At 42.5% G+C, this 16082-nt stretch overlaps 1 protein-coding gene across 2 annotated transcripts in view; it reads left to right on the forward strand.

The window, feature by feature from the left end:
- The first annotated feature begins 1423 nt into the window (after positions 1 to 1423).
- herc4 (HECT and RLD domain containing E3 ubiquitin protein ligase 4) overlaps positions 1424 to 16082 on the forward strand; it is a 118459-nt gene continuing 103800 nt past the window's right edge. For both annotated transcript variants that reach the window (XM_063071529.1, XM_063071530.1), the window contains exons 1-3: positions 1424 to 1495; positions 1794 to 2086; positions 15394 to 15553. In XM_063071529.1, the coding sequence (XP_062927599.1) occupies positions 1861 to 2086; positions 15394 to 15553 (386 nt within the window). In that variant the 5' untranslated portion in view covers positions 1424 to 1495; positions 1794 to 1860. The remainder of the gene's footprint in view (positions 1496 to 1793; positions 2087 to 15393; positions 15554 to 16082) is intronic.

Raw genomic sequence — 16082 nt, forward strand, 5'->3', positions numbered from 1 at the left:
GTTGGGCCGCTCCCAGGCATGCTTTCCATCCGTGCCAGGTTGAGCGTTGAGCTCGCAACTTGGCCTCATAAAAAAAAACTGCACTGTGAGAAGGACATGGGGGACCACTCACAGAATCTTTCCTCCAAGACAACCACTTGAAAAGTGGTCGCCAAGGCTCTGGCAGAGTATGGCACACACAAAAAAAAGTACCATTATAAGTGGTCAAATCCATTTCCACAGTAAGCACTTCTTCCTCATTGCTGATCATAAAATCCAGGTTAATATGTTCAAAAACAGTTGAAATGAAATTATTTAAAATGTTGCATAAAATGAAGATGAAATCTTCTCAATGTTTTACTTTACCCCACCTTACAATATTTTCATTAAAGATTTTAATTCAAGTTCTCTCAAAGTCTGAACTTCTGCTAGATAATTTTCCTCCCAGGAACTTTAATTTTAAATTCTAAGCATGCTCAATTTCCATGTATCGCCCATATTGAAGGAAAGGAGAGCCACTCTGGAGAGCCCTAATGCGTATTTAATATGGTGAGTCAGACCAAAGAAAAAAATTGTAAGCACAAAAAACACAGTCAGGTTGAGAGCTGGAAATGGTTCGGCAATCGAGTGCAAAGGTTGGTGGTGGAGGGTTGCTTTTTCATTAGAAGTTGGTGACCATTAGTGCACTACCTGAAATGGTGCTGAAACCTTTCACGTTTGTGATTTATACAAACCGCATGGATGTGGATGTAGGTCACTGATACAAGTTGTAAAATTATATGCGTAATGCCAATTTAATCTACTGCCATCTGCCACATGTGGCATTCATTCCCTGCCTGTCCATGGGCCTATCTCAGTATCTCAAAAAAAATTGATATCGCATCTCCTACCACCACCTCCCGAGTTTTTTTTAGACAGAGTAGTTGGTGTCTGAACAGAGTAGCTTTCACCATCTGCCCAGTTTCATTCACCTTCAGTAGAATTTACTAACAAATTACTAATTTCTAATAATAATTGATAATTCCGACAAATCTTCTTCACACGTTGCAATTTCTTCCCGTACATATCCCAATCTCACCTTCAACTCACAATCTAGACCACAACCGTCGAAAGCCAACGCCCTCTCGCGGGCGCGGCGCACATGAGCGTGAGGTATAAGCGGCTCGAGCCCGCTCGCGGCGCGCATGCCCGTGAGGTACAAGAGGCTCGAGCCCGCTCGCGGCGCGCGTGCCCGTGAGGTACCAGCGGCTCGAGCCCGCTCGCGACGCGCATGCCCGTGAGGTAGAAACGGCTCGAGCCCCCTCGCGGCGCGCATGTCCGTGAGGTACAAGCGGGTCGAGCCCGCCCGCGGCGCGCATGCCCACTAAGGACATCGACTGTCGGGCGCTATCATCGTTTTGCGCCGGCGTGGTGTGACCGGTAAATTGTGGCGTCACTTCCGGTCGTTTGAGTCGGCGGGAGGAGGTTCTTCTAGTGCTTTCGGAAGGGTTTCAGTTGCTTAGAGCTGTTGTGTCAGGTCAGTGCAGTGCCGAGCAGATCTGAGAGAGCTGGGTCTGTTTCAGAACTAAGCTGTTACAGATGTGCAGGGTGGTGGAGTGGAGGTCGTTTGCGGTGGACGTTCGGTCTTCTTTGCTCTTTGAGGCCGCATTGGGCCTTTGCATTGGGAAAGTTGTGTGGGGCAACTTGCTGCTTGGCTTGGCTGCTGGACGGAGGTTGACCCGGCGGTACCTTCTCATGGGCGGGGTGTTTCTTGTGTTTGATCTCCATTGCATGGTGCTGACTAATATGTTTATGTATGTTAAAAATCTGTGCAGGTGTCAGTACGACTACTGAGGTGGAAGTCGACTGAAGCTACAGAGGTGTCTCCCTGCTGACCGAGCCATGTTGTGTTGGGGAAACACGTCGTTCGGACAGCTTGGACTGGGTGGCATCGATGAAGAAGTGGTTTTGGAACCGAGGACGTGTAAATTCTTCCAGAGCAGAAGGGTTCAAGATGTAGGATGTGGTCGTAGGCATACTGTTTTTGTGCTGGATGATGGTACTGTTTATACATGCGGCTGCAATGATCAGGGCCAGCTAGGACACGAAAAAGGAAGAAAACGACCCGGTAAGTCTCTAAATTTCAATATACAGGTCCCGTGTAATGCTTGTCTAACGACTTTTTTCCAGCTGTCATTTTAAATGCAGCGCAAGAATTGAAGCTTGCTTTGCTTTTGAGAAAAATTAGTAGAGGCGTACTGCGAATGTGCAGTAATCAGTGTAAGAAAGCACTGACTAAACATTGAAGGGATTTAGTAAGGCATTTGACAAAATTATACACGTTAGGCTCGTTCAGAAAATCGGGAGGCGTGGGATCCAGGGAAACTTGGCCGTGTGGATTCGGAATTGGCTTGCCCGCAGAAGGCAGAGAGTGTTAGTTGATAGTGCATTCTGCCTGGTCGTTGGTGACCTGTGGTGTTCCACAGGCATCTGTTCTGGAACCACTGCTCTTTGTGATTTCATATAATATATATGACTTAGATAAGGTAGTGGAATGATGACATGGAGGCTGGTGTTATAGATAGTGCAGAAGGTCGTCATAGGTTATAATGGGACGCTGACAGAAGTGCTGATGTGGGCTGAGAAGTGACAGATGGAGTTTCCACCTGGAAAAGTGTGAAATGATTCACTTTGTAAGGTTGAATGCAGGGTTAATGGTTGGATTCTTAATGTGAAAGGAAAGGAAGTTTTTGTATCTACATCAGTGCAATTCTAAGAACACTTGTATCAGCATTGGTGGAATTTCTATTAGTCTTTTTTAATCCAATGAATAATCTTGGTATACCATGGTATGTATTGGGTGTCAAATCCTTTATCTTTGAGAGAACTACTAAATTTAGATATATTGCATTAATGGAGATCTTCAACATTGATCTGAATCAGGCATAGGCAAGGAAACTTCTTGCTAGTTACTGCCAACTGTCCACTCTCAGAAGGTGAATCAGTAATTCTTGATGTCAAATTTCAGGTGAGTAGTGAGAGTACAGAATGTACTCTGAAGTGGGGACTTGCATGCTCATCCTCAGCAGCAATCCATCAACATTGGAATGGGGAGCCTAAATCTTGAAGGGTATAGCTGAAGCACTGGATCTGGCTTGTCAAATTGGGGAACCAGTAGGAGAGGAGTCTCTCTCACCAATCTGCTTGTCAAAGGTGCATCTGAAATATGACAATATTAGTGGCTATCACACAGTCTTTGAAGTTCCATGTTCCTTGTATTCTATAACATGATTCTGCTAAATGGGATAGGTTTGGAGTATACCTAGCAGTTCCAGACAGGGTTCCAGCTATGTTTATTTTTGACCTCAAAAACTAGCCCTTGCTGTTTGTAGCAAAGCTACTTTCAAGACTACTTTCAAAGCCATGCAATCCCACTAACAAACAGGTCAATTTGAAATTCTACAGCTCTGCCCCATTTAGTCTTAAATTGTAATGAATGATAGTAGAATTTTTGAGCTATTCAATTGTCCTCAATAATGTGAGAGATCCACACCAAATGAATGCACAAGTAATAGCTGATTTATTGCTAACAGTCCTCTGGCCAAGGTAGCACACAGTGACCTATCTTGGTCTGTCATTTGAAAAATCATTTTTCATTCACTTCAACTCCACATCAAATCAAGGTATGCACAGACACAACAAAGAACAGATCTAGTATACGCTAAGTGGCCACTTTTTTGCGTTCACCTCTACACCTCGTTAATGCAAATATCTAATCAGACAATCATGTGGTAGCACCTCAATGCATGAAAACATGTGGATTTGGTAAGACCAAACATCAGAATAGGGAAGAAATGTGATCCAAGTGATTTTGGCTGTGGAATGATGGTTTGAGTCTCAGAAACAGCTGATCTCCTGGGATTTCATGTACAATAAAAGTAGCCACTGAGTGTATCTACAACATTTGAACATGTCAGGGAAATGTGGGGAAATATTCCAGTTACACTTGTTCAAATAAAGTAAAAGACATCTGTATCCAACTTGACAAATCAAACCAAAGTCATAAGGAATGTCTTGGGAGGCATTGTGAATATTGTTGGCAAGTGCCCTTTTTTTAAAAAATTTGCTCACTGATGCTCAAGTTTTGATTTTGACAGAGCTCCTTACATCCAAATTATAAAAGAGTATTTGGAACTGATTGTGTATATCATCCAAACCCAAAGGAGTTTCTGATAAACATTGCAAAGGGCTGGATTTACTCAAGGGGGAGGTGTTGAATATTATTAAAAGCGAAATTGAAAGTAAAATTCACATCAAGCAGTATCTGGTAATGGCTATTTCTAGCAGCTAAGTCTTGGCCTCTTGTCAGTTTCTATATCATATCTTCTAACAGCAGCACCTATCCTGAGTTGAGTAGTAGGAGTGCCCACTGATTCAATGCTGATGTCCTGCACTTGGCCTATAAGCTTCTATTCTTTCCTGGATCAGCTGCTTATCAAGACACTTTGTAAATGTTTTTAGCAACTTTGCTTTGCCACTCTTCCAGGTAGTGCATTCCAGATGATGATGATCATCATCATGATCAACATCAGGTCCCATGCCCAGTTTGAGCTTTGACTGCCATGGCCCACACACTCCTGTTTCGGGTCAAGTGGATCAATTCATTGGTATTCATTTCCAGTTCTCTGGCTGCTGTCTCCATCATCATTTGTCTTTGCCTTTCTTTTGCTTTCTTCCCTTCAATCTTTCCCATAATTACTCTGCATTCTAACTTCTCTTTCCTAATCACATGTCCAATGAAGTTACGTTGCCTTTTCATGATCTCATACATTATTTCTCTTTTTGTGTTTGCTCTGTCCATGACATCCTCGTTGGGTATTTGTTTCATCCATGATATTCTTTGCATCCTCCTCAAAAACCACATCTCTGCTGCTTCAATTCATTTCCTCGTGTTACTAGATATTGTCAACATTCTGAGCCATATAACATAACTGGATAAACGTAACATTTCAGTATTCTGAGGCGGGTTGTCATGCCTAGTTTAGTATTCGTCAGTATACTCCTCATTCTCATAAAGGTGTCTTTTGCCATCCCTATTCTTTTGATGTCCAAGTCGCACCTGCCATCTGATGTCACCCAGCTTCCTAAGTAGCAAAAGTTCTTTACTTGTTTTGTGTCTTCCCCATTTATTCTCAGCCTGCAGATAGGATTCTCCTTCTTTTTGGATATCACCATACGTTCCGTCTTTTTGCGATTGATAGATAGACCCATTTTTGCACTTTCTTCAACAATTATATCAATTAAGTTTTGTAGTACTTCCAATTAACACAGTGTCACCTGCATATCTGAAATTATTGATGCTTTCACCACCAACTTTGAATCCCAAGATGTCTCTTATTTTTTTGTAATATTGTTTCACTGTACACTTTCCAGATAGAAACATAGAAAACCTACAGCGCAATAAAGGCCCTTCAGCCCACAATACTGTGCCGAACATGTACGTACCTTAGAAATTATCTCGGGTTAGCCATAGCCCTCTATTTTTCTAAGCTCCATGTACCTATCCAGGAGTCTCATAAAAGACCCTTTGTATCCGCCTCCACCACTGTCTCCAGCAGCCCATTCCACGCACTCGCCACACTCTGCGTAACAAACAAACAATCCGTGACATCTCCTTCTGTACCTACTTCCAAGCACCTTAAAACTGTGCCCTCTCCTACTGCCCTAGAAGATGAGGATTCTTCTTGCTGTGACAGAAGGCCATTCAGCCCATTATATCCATGTGAGGTCTCACCAGAGTAAATCCCATCAGTTCTTTTCACAAACAGGAGAGAATCTGCAGAAGCTGGAAATCCAAGCAACACACACAAAATGCTGGAGAAACTTAGCAGACCAGGCAGCATCAATGTGGGGGGTGGGGTGCAGGGGGAGTACAGTCAACATTTCGGGCCGAGACAACAAACTGCAAACTCAAAAAGAAATGGAAATAATAAATGAATGAGCAATAAATATCGAGAGCATGAAATGAAGAGTCCTTGAAGGTGAGTCAGTGGGTTGTGGAACAGTTTGATGGGGTGAGTGAAGTTGTCCCCTTTGATTCAAGAGCCTGATGCTTGAGGGGTAAAAACTGTTCCTGAACTTGATGGTGTGAGTCCTTAGGCTGATATACCTTTTTTCTGATGGCAGCCGTAAGAAGAGAGCATGACCTGTTGTGGTTAGGGTCCCTGATCATGGATACTGCGTTTCTGCGACAGCACTCCATCTTGATGTGCTCAGTGGTGGGGAGAGCTTTACCCGTGCAGGACTGTGCCATATCCACAACTTTTTAGGATTTTCCATTCAACAACATTGGTGTTTCTGTACTATGCTGTGATGCAACTAGTCAATATACTCTGCACCACATTTTTATAGATGTTTGTCAAAGTTTTAGATGTCACGTCCAATCTTCACAAACTCCTAAAGGAAGTAGAGGCACTGCCGTGCATTCTTTGTAATTGCGCTTACGTACTGGCCCCAAGACAGGCCTTCTGAAATGATAACACAGGAATTTAAAGTTACTGATCCTCTGAACACTGGCTCATGGAGCCCTGGTTTTGTAGATGGAAGTAGATTCTGGAGGATTGGAGAACAATGAAATCGCAGAAATTCCAGTGGCCTGTCTCTTTAATTTTCCAGCTTGCTTGCTTTTCCAGATCTGATAAATTGTCAGTGACCCTGAACTCAAGACTTGTATCAGTCTTTAAGCACAGTTAATTGTTTCTAGTTTTGCACCTAACAGGGATTGCTCCAATTAGACCTTTCATTCTGCCGTAACTCCTACCAGTCCTAAACTTCATAACTGACAAGAATTTTCGTTCTAGCCCACTACATGAATTATCCTGAGTATCCCTGGAAAAAATCAAATTGTATTGCAGCTTTCTAAATTGCAGGGAATTTGTATAATCATCCTTGTAGTTTGACCTCTGACAACTGTCTATTAGAATCAGATTTAATATCACCAGCACTTTTCGTGAAATTTTCTAACTTTTACGGCAGCAGTATGATGAAATATAAAGAGAAAAAACTGAGTTACATTAAGTATGCAAACACGAGGAATTCTGCAGATGCTGGAAATTCAAGCAACTCACATCAAAGTTGCTGGTGAACGCAGCAGGAGGCAGCATCTCTAGGAAGAGGTACAGTCGACGTTTCAGGCCAAGACCCTTCGTCCTGAAACGTCGACTGTACCTCTTCCCAGAGATGCTGTCTGGCCTGCTGCGTTCACCAGCAACTTTGATGTGTGTTGCTTACATTAAGTGTTTTTTTGTGTATATATAATTTTTAAAGATTAAATAGTTAAGTTTGAAATGTATAGTGCAAAATAACAAAAAAGTAATGGTTCAATGTCCATTTAGGAATCGGATGGCAGAGGGGAAGAAGCTGTTCCTGAATCACTGAGTGTGTGCCTTCGGGCTTCTGTACCTCCTTTCAACGGTAACAGTGTGAAGAAGGCATGTCCTGGGTGGTGGGGATCCTTAATGATGAACACTGCCTTCCTAAGGCACCGTTCTTCCTTGAAGATGTCGTGAATACTACAGAGGCTGGTATCCATGATGGAGCTGACTAATTTTACGTTTCTGCAACTTATTTCAATCTTGTGTAGTAGCCTCTCCCCCCCCCCCCCATACCATTGGGGTGTTTTAGTTGGCAAACCAAATCACTTCAAACTCCTAATGAAATATAGCCATTGTCTTGCCTTCTTTATAACTGCATCAATATGTTGTGTCCAGGTTAGACCCTCACAGATATTGACACCCAGGAACTTGAAATTGCTCACTCTGTCCACTTCTAATCCCTTTGAGAATTGGTTTGTACTCCCTGGTCCAGCCCTTCCTGAAGTCCACACTCAGCTCATTGGTCTTGCTATCATTGAGTTCAAGGTAGTTGCTGCAATACCTCTCAACTAACTAGTATATCCCACTTCTGCATGCACTTTTGTCACCATTTGAAATTCTGCTTTCAATGGTTGTATCATCAGCAAATTTATAGATAGTTGAGCTATGCCTAGCCACATGGACGTAGTGAGAGTGGAGCAGTGGGCTAAGCACGCATTCCTCTGGAGTGCCAGTGTTAATCGTCAGCGAGGTGATGTTATTTCCAATCTACACAGATTGTGGTCTTCCGTTTAGGAAGTTGAGGATCCAGTTGCAGAGGGAAGTACAGAGACCTAGGTTCTGTAGTTTGTCAATCAGGATTGTAGGAATGATGGTGTTAAATGCTGAGCTATAGCCAATAAATGGCATCCTGACATGGGTATTTGTATTGTCCAGGTGATCCAAGGCTATGTGGAGATATTCTGGTATATCTGTGGTGCTTTCTTCTTAAGATTATCAGCTATACTTGATTGAGGACTCTGTACACTTGCAATGTAACCTGTACATTTCCAGTGTTCTATTGGTTGCTTTTATTATTTTGCATTTTGTTTTTTTTCTACTATACATTAGGTTTATAGCAGTGATTAGTTTTCTATCCTTTACTGATCCACAGTCCATTACATTAGCCTTTATTATGTTTGATTTCTTGCACTTTTCCCTATATTATTTGGTAAAAAGCTGTTAAACAATAACTTTTCCCCATAGATTGCCTCTTATCATCACGTCTCTAGTCTGGTGAAATATACTGCTTTTATAAATCTACCTCTGAACAGCCGCCTGGAAGCAGAAGCAATACAGGGATTTCCAGGTGACCTATCTTTCTTTTGCCATCTTCATGTCCTGGGAGAATTTGCACAAACTGCGTGTGCTACGTCTGAAATGATAGGAAAGTTGTTGGTCCTAGTTGCAGCTAAATGCCTTGTGCAGAGAAAGTCTGGAGTCTTGAGTACTCTGTCTTTTCTTTCTCACTGTCTGGCTGACTAGGATCTCCAGATATCTGCCAGTGCTTTTCCAAATTGAGCCAAGCTGTTAGCCTTTGCAACACTGACAACACGCTGGAGGAACTCAGCAGCTCGGGCAACATCCGTGGAAATGATCAGACAATATTTTGGGCCGGAACCCTTCGTCAGGACTGTAGAGGGAAGGGGCAGAGGCCCTATAAAGAAGGTGGGGGGAGGGTGGAAAGGAGAAGGCTGGAAGGTTCCAGGTGGAAAACCAGTAAGGAGAAAGATTAAGGGATAGGGGAGAGGAAGCAGGGAGGTGATAGGCGGGAAAGGCGAAGAAGGAATAGGGGAAAACATACTGGGTAGTAGAAGGAGACGGAACCATGAGGGAGGTGATAGGCAGCTGGGGGAGGGGCAGAGTGAAATAGGGATAGGGGAAGGGAGGGGGAGGGAATTACCGGAAGTTGGAGAATTCTATGTTCATACCAGGGGGCTGAAGACTACCTAGACGGTATATGAGGTGTTGTTTCCACGGATGCTGCCCGACCTGCTGAGTTCCTCCAGCGTGTTGTGAGTGTTGCTTTGACCCCAGCATCTGCAGAGTATTTAGTGTTAGCCTTTGCGATTTGAGGCCTGTCATGTGATCTGGCAGCAGTTACTTGTTTTGCATAGGTGAAGTTACTTGTAGATGGGTGGATTGAATCTAACTGAAATGAAGTGTTTTCATTTATGAAACCCTAAGAATTAAATTATGAGTGAATAAAGTTTGATGCAGCTAGAAAGAATAGGAAAGATTTGAGGACGTTGCCAATACTCGTAGTTGAGTTATAGAGAGATTGAGTAGGCTTGGACGTTATTCATTGGTGCAGGAGATGAGTGTATAAAATCATGAAGAACATAGATATGCACGCAATCCTTTTCCCAAGGTTGAGGAATCAAAAGCTAGCGGACATAGGTTTAAGGTGAGAGGGTAGAGGTTTAATAGGAACCATAGGGGTAATCAGAGGGTGGCCTGTATGTAGAAAGAGGAAGTGGTTGAGGCAATATACGTAACATTTAAAAGACATTTGAACAAGTACATGGATAGGTAGTAGGAAATGGGCCAACTGGCTTAAATGTGCATCAAGGTTGGCAGTGACTGAATAAGTCAAAGGGACTGTTTCCCTGTTGTAAGGTTCATGGGGCTAATACCACCCTATTTGTTCTGATGGAAATCTTCAGTTGCATGAGAGAGTTCAGAAGATGTTTGGGAACAGCTTCTTTCCAACTGTGATAAGACTACTGAACGGATCCTGACCTGGATCTGGTCCGTACCCTCCAAATATCCGGACCTGCCTCTCAGTTTTTTGCACTAATTTACTTTCCATTTTTCTATTTTCTATTTATAATTTATATATTTTTTAAAATATTTGCTATCGATTTGTAATCCAGGGAGCGGGAAGTGCAGAATCAATTATCGCTGTGATGATTGTACATTATAGTATCAATTGTTTGGTGACAATAAAGTATAAAGATGTTTCAATAAATTACAAGAGAGCAAATATTGTATAGAGAAAGCACTTGCTGCTTAATCCCTTTACTTCTAGTGGCCACCCTTCTATTATCTGAAGCCTGCACTCTGGGTGTGACCACCTCAGTAAAATTCTCATCTATGACACTTCTATCCTCACAGATGGTCCTGAGTATATCCAGCTCCAGTTCCTTAACCTTGTCAGTCAGGAACTGCAGTTGGATGCATTTCCTGCAGATGTAATCATCAGGGCATAGATGACTACACCTTGTTGTATCATGATAGGCATTTATGAAAAGGCTGGTGCAAATGCTTAATGAAGTGACAGATACTTTGTTAGGCCTATCTTACTGACTATATTATTTGGGACGGAATGTAGAGGAGTCCATTTCCCACCTATCTCAGAGGTTTTCCTTGCATTTAGAAGGTGGCACTAACTCTCTGTTTGAGGACCTATTGATGGGCCTGTGCTGCAGTGGCTATTAGGTCAAGCAAAATGTCAAAGGGAGACAGACCATCCAGTCTCAGTGCCCTCAGGCTGATCTAATCACTGTTCTGCTGTACTACCCAGGGGCAGGTTGCTGGTTTCCATGATTAGGGCTGTGAGATTATTGTTCTTCGTCTGTTCATTTTATAATCTCTTATTACAAAAGAGTTGTGAATACAGTGACTGTTTTGCAGGTCTGATGCCTGGAAATTGGAACAATTTCATCATCAGTCAGTTCCGATTGCCAGCATAATCTCTATCAGCACGGGTGCACCACGAGACTATGTGTTTCGCCACCTCCTTTACTCACTTTGCATGTAAGGCTATAAAGCTAAGTGCACCTCCTATGCCATGTTTAAGTTTGCTGGGAAAACCATTGTCATAAGTGGAATCAAACGTAGTGACGAATCAGCATATAGGAAGGAGATTGAATATTTAGCTGAGTGGTGCCACAACAGCCTCTTACTCAATGTCAGCAAGATCAAAGAGCTGATATTTGAGTTCAAGAGGAGATCTATGAGCCAGTTCTCATCGCACGATCAGGTGGAGAGGGTCAGCAACTTTAAATTCCTAGGTGTTATCATTTCAGTACATAGAACAGTACAGGAACAGGTCCTTCAGCCGATGATGCTGTGCTGAACTAATTAGACTAGTAAATAAATGCCTAACTAAACTAGTCCCTTCTACCTAAACAAGATCCCTTCATTCTCTGCTTATTTGTGTGCCTGTCTAAGAGCCTTTCAAAATTGCTTCCATCACTACTGCTGGTTGTGCTTTCTCAGCACTCATTGTTCTGTTTTCTCCATTGCGGGGTGGGGGAAAGGGACTTGCCCTGTGTATCTTTTTGCACTTACCTCACTTCACAATAAATGAAAATATGCATCCTTGTTTTAGACATTTTATAATTGAGGAAAATCACTTTGCTGTCCACCCCGTGTAATCTTTTATAAGGTCTCCTTGCATCCTCTGTCATTCCGGAAGAAACAATCTGACTTTGTTCAACCTCTCCTCTCTGCGCATGTCCTCTATTCCAGGCAGCCTGGATTAATAAAGGAATACATGCCATATGCTGCCTTTATTACTATGGAATTGTGTAGCTGCTTTCAAGGAGCCGTGGATCGTTCTGTATATCAGTGCAGTTAATGATCCTGCAATTAGCTAAGTGCTCTCCTTTGACACTTGATTTCCCAAAATGCAACATTTCATATGAAACATGCACAGAAAACAATAACATATTTGAAAAGAGTAAACATGGATTTATGGAAGGGAAATCCCATTTACTTAATATATTGGAGTTTTTTTTTGAGGCTTTATCTAATGGAATAGATGAAGGGGATTCTCAGGCATGTGATAAGATGCTAGGTGGGAGGTTGCTGAACAAAGAGTATAAAACACTAGAGTTACTATTCTAGCATGGATTGAAAAATTATCAGATAGAAACCATAAAATACGAATATGACCGGTAAGTACCGCAGAAATTGGTGCCTGGGCCTCTGTTATCAAAATTTACATCAAAGATTTGTCTGAGGGAACAATTATGTCAATGACATCACACTCAGTGATAGAGGGAGACTTTGAGGATGTAAATGAATATATAAAAGACGAATGAAAATGTCAGCGACATGATAAATTTTGTAAAGAGAAGGTTGTCTAAGGATATAGTGGGACATAGATCATTTGGAAGATCAGGCGGAGCTGTGGCAAGTGTGATAATATCCAGACAAATGTGAGGTAATATGCTTTGGAATGTCAAATTCTATTAGGACACATAGAGTAAATAGGTTCTTTGGAGTGCAAGTCCACAGCTCCCTGAAAGTGATCTCACTAATGGGTAGGTACTGAAAAGAGCATTTGGTATGCTTGTCTTGATAGGCTGAGACATTGAGTATAGGAGTTGGGACATCATATTGCAGTTTTACAAAACTTTGGTTAGAATATTGTGCAAACACGAGGAAATTTGCAGATGCTGGAATTTCAGGCAACACATAAAAGTTGCTGGTGAATGCAGCAGGCCAGGCAGCATCTCTAGGAAGAGGTACAGTCGACATTCCGGGCTGAGACCCTTCGTCAGGACTAACTGAAAGAAGAGCTAGTAAGAGATTTGAAAGTGGGATGAGGAGGGGGAGATCCAAAATGATAGGAGAAGAGAGGAGGGGGGGGATGGAGCCAAGAGCTGACAGTTGATTGGCAAAAGGGATATGAGAGGATCCTGGGACAGGAGACCTAGGGAGAAAGAAAAGGGGGAGGGGGGAAGCCCAAAGGATAGGCAAGGGGTATAGTGAGAGGGACAGAGAGAGAAAAAGGAGAGAGAGGAAAAGAATGTGTGTATATAAATAAATAATGGATGGGGTACGAGGGGGAGGTGGGGCATTAGCAGAAGTTTGAGAAGTCAATGTTCATGCCATCAGGTTGGAGGCTACCCAGACGGAATATAAGGTGTTGTTCCTCCAACCTGAGTGTGGCTTCATCTTTACAGTAGAGGAGGCCATGGATAGACATATCAGAATGGGAATGGAACGTGGAATTAAAATGTGTGGCCACTGCGAGATCCTGCTTTCTCTGGTGGACAGAGCGTAGGTGTTCAGTGAAGCAGTCTCCCAGTCTGCGTCGGGTCTCGCCAGTATATAGAAGGCTGCATCGGGAGTACCGGACGCAGTATATCACCCCAGCCGACTCACAGGTGAAATGTCCCCTCACCTAGAAGGACTGTCTGGGGCCCTGAATGGTAGTGAGGGAGGAAGTGTAAGGGCATGTGTAGCACTTGTTCCGCCTACAAGGATAAGTGCCAGGAGAGACATCGGTGTGGAGGGATGGGGGGGGGGGGTACGAATGGACAAGGGAGTTGCATAGGGAGCAATCCCTGCGGAAAGCCGGGGGGTGGGGGTGAGGGAAAGATGTGCTTAGTGGTGGGATTCCGTTGGAGGTGGCGGAAGTTACGGAGAATTATATGTTGGACCTGGAGGCTAGTGGGGTGGTAGGTGAGGACAAGGGCAACCCTATTCCTAGTGGGGTGGCAGGAGGATGGAGTGAGAGCAGATGTGCGTGAGATCGTTTCAGTGAACACCTACGCTCTGTCTGCCAGAGAAAGCAGGATCTCCCAGTGGCCACACATTTTAATTCCACGTCCCATTCCCATTCTGATATGTCTATTCACAGCCGCCTCTACTGTAAAGATGAAGCCACACTCAGGTTGGAGGAGCAACACCTTATATTCCGTCTGGGTAGCCTCCAACCTGATGGCATGAACATTGTCTTCTCAAACTTCTGCTAATGCCCCACCTCCCCCTTGTACCCCATCCATTATTTATTTATATACACACATTCTTTTCCTCTCTCTCCTTTTTCTCCCTCTGGGCTTCCCCCCTCCCCCTTTTCTTTCTTCCTAGGCCTCCAGTCCCATGATCCTCTCATATCCCTTTTGCCAATCAACTGTCCAACTCTTGGCTCCATCCCTCCCCCTCCAGTCTTCTCCTATCATTTCGGATCTCCCCCTCCCCCTCCCACTCCCACTTTCAAATCTCTTACTAACTCTTCCTTCAGTTAGTCCTGACGAAGGGTCTCGGCCCGAAACATCGACTGTACCTCTTCCTAGAGATGCTGCCTGGCCTGCTGCGTTCACCAGCAACTTTTATGTGTGTTGCTTAGAATATTGTGTATAGTTTTGGTCGTATCATTACAGGACAGATATGGTAACAAAATTGAGTATGCAGAAGAGATTCAACAGGATGTTGTCAGGAATAAGTGATGTAGCTATGAGGAGGAATTGGATAAGGGTTTATTCTCACTAGAATGTGGAAGGCAGAGTGATGACCTTATAAAGCTTCATAAAATTGAGGGGCATTGATAGGATGGATAATCAATAACTTCCTTCCAGGGCACAAGAATCCAGAACTATAGAGCACAGGTTTAAGGGGAGGGGGAGAAATTTAAAGGAGATCTGAGAGGCAAGTTTTTCACACAGAGGGTGTTAATTATTTCGACTGAACTGACAGAGGACGTAGTGGAGGCTGAAACTGTTACAACATTTAGAATGTGTTTAGATAGTAAGGATGTAGAGGAATACAGGCCTTATGCAGAGAAGTGGGATTAGTATACATAATCATCATTGGCATGGGCAAGATGGGCCAAAGGGGCGTGTTGCTGTACTGAAACACGCTTCTAAGCTGTATGAGAGGGCTACTAAGTGGAAGGTGTGGAAAAACATTGCAAGGTTATTCACTGAAGTAGAAAAGGCAGGCATGTTGACTTTTTCCAAGTGATTCATCAATTTGACAAAGCAAAATGTTGTCTAAGTTAGAAATATAATTTGCTTATTAAAAAGCCAATTATGCTAGGATAATGGATAGTATCAATTAATGAAGAGAAACATCCTGGGTAAGTTACTAATTGTTATTACACGTGGCTGAAAAATAATTTGTGTTAATGAGGTGATCTTTGTATAAATCCCAGGTAATCGTATATTTTGCCAGAATCTGAACTAACTGGAATTGCATTTCGTTCAGATTCTAACAAAATATGATTAGATGAGTTTTAAAATTGCACAAAAAAGATTGCTAACCTACATTTTATTCTGATGTGCAGAACAAGTTGTCGCTTTGGATGCTCAGAATATTACTGCTGTTTCATGTGGTGAGATGCATACTCTAGCTTTAAATGATAATGGCCAAGTATTCGCTTGGGGCCTTGCCAAAGATGGTCAGTTGGGTTTGATTACAACAGAAGAATTTGTCCGAGTTCCCAGGTAAGGAGTCTAGTACAATTCAATTTTATGGAGTTATTAACTCCTTGATCACTTTCTTAGATAAGACCTTTTTTAACAGCAAGTACCAACTCAGTAGTTTCCTGATATATACTTTAAATAACATAACAATTCCTCTGCAAAGACTTAGTCCCCCAGTGTAGAGAATTATGAAAATTTATGATTAGACATCACCTATTTCAGTATCCTGAAATAGAAATAATGTCATGGAGATTTAAATTGTGTTCTTTTCAGTTCTTTTCTCTGTTAACAGTGGATAAATTAATCTCCTCTTTAATAATAAAAAAAGCTTCAAAATAAAATGATCACAATTAACAATTAACAAAAAATTACTTAGCTATACAATTGAAATTTGCCCTTTTAATTGTATATTAATTTTGTATGTTAGCAAAATGTTTTTAAGTTTCCATTCTAGATGTGTGTATATGTACAGTACTGTGGGGAAAGTCTTGGGCACCTATATATATAAAAATTATGTAAAGCAAAGCTGCTTTCAAAATGAAATATCTCC

The sequence above is a fragment of the Mobula hypostoma genome, chromosome 19 (assembly GCF_963921235.1).
Source record: "Mobula hypostoma chromosome 19, sMobHyp1.1, whole genome shotgun sequence".
Lineage (NCBI taxonomy): Eukaryota > Metazoa > Chordata > Chondrichthyes > Myliobatiformes > Myliobatidae > Mobula > Mobula hypostoma.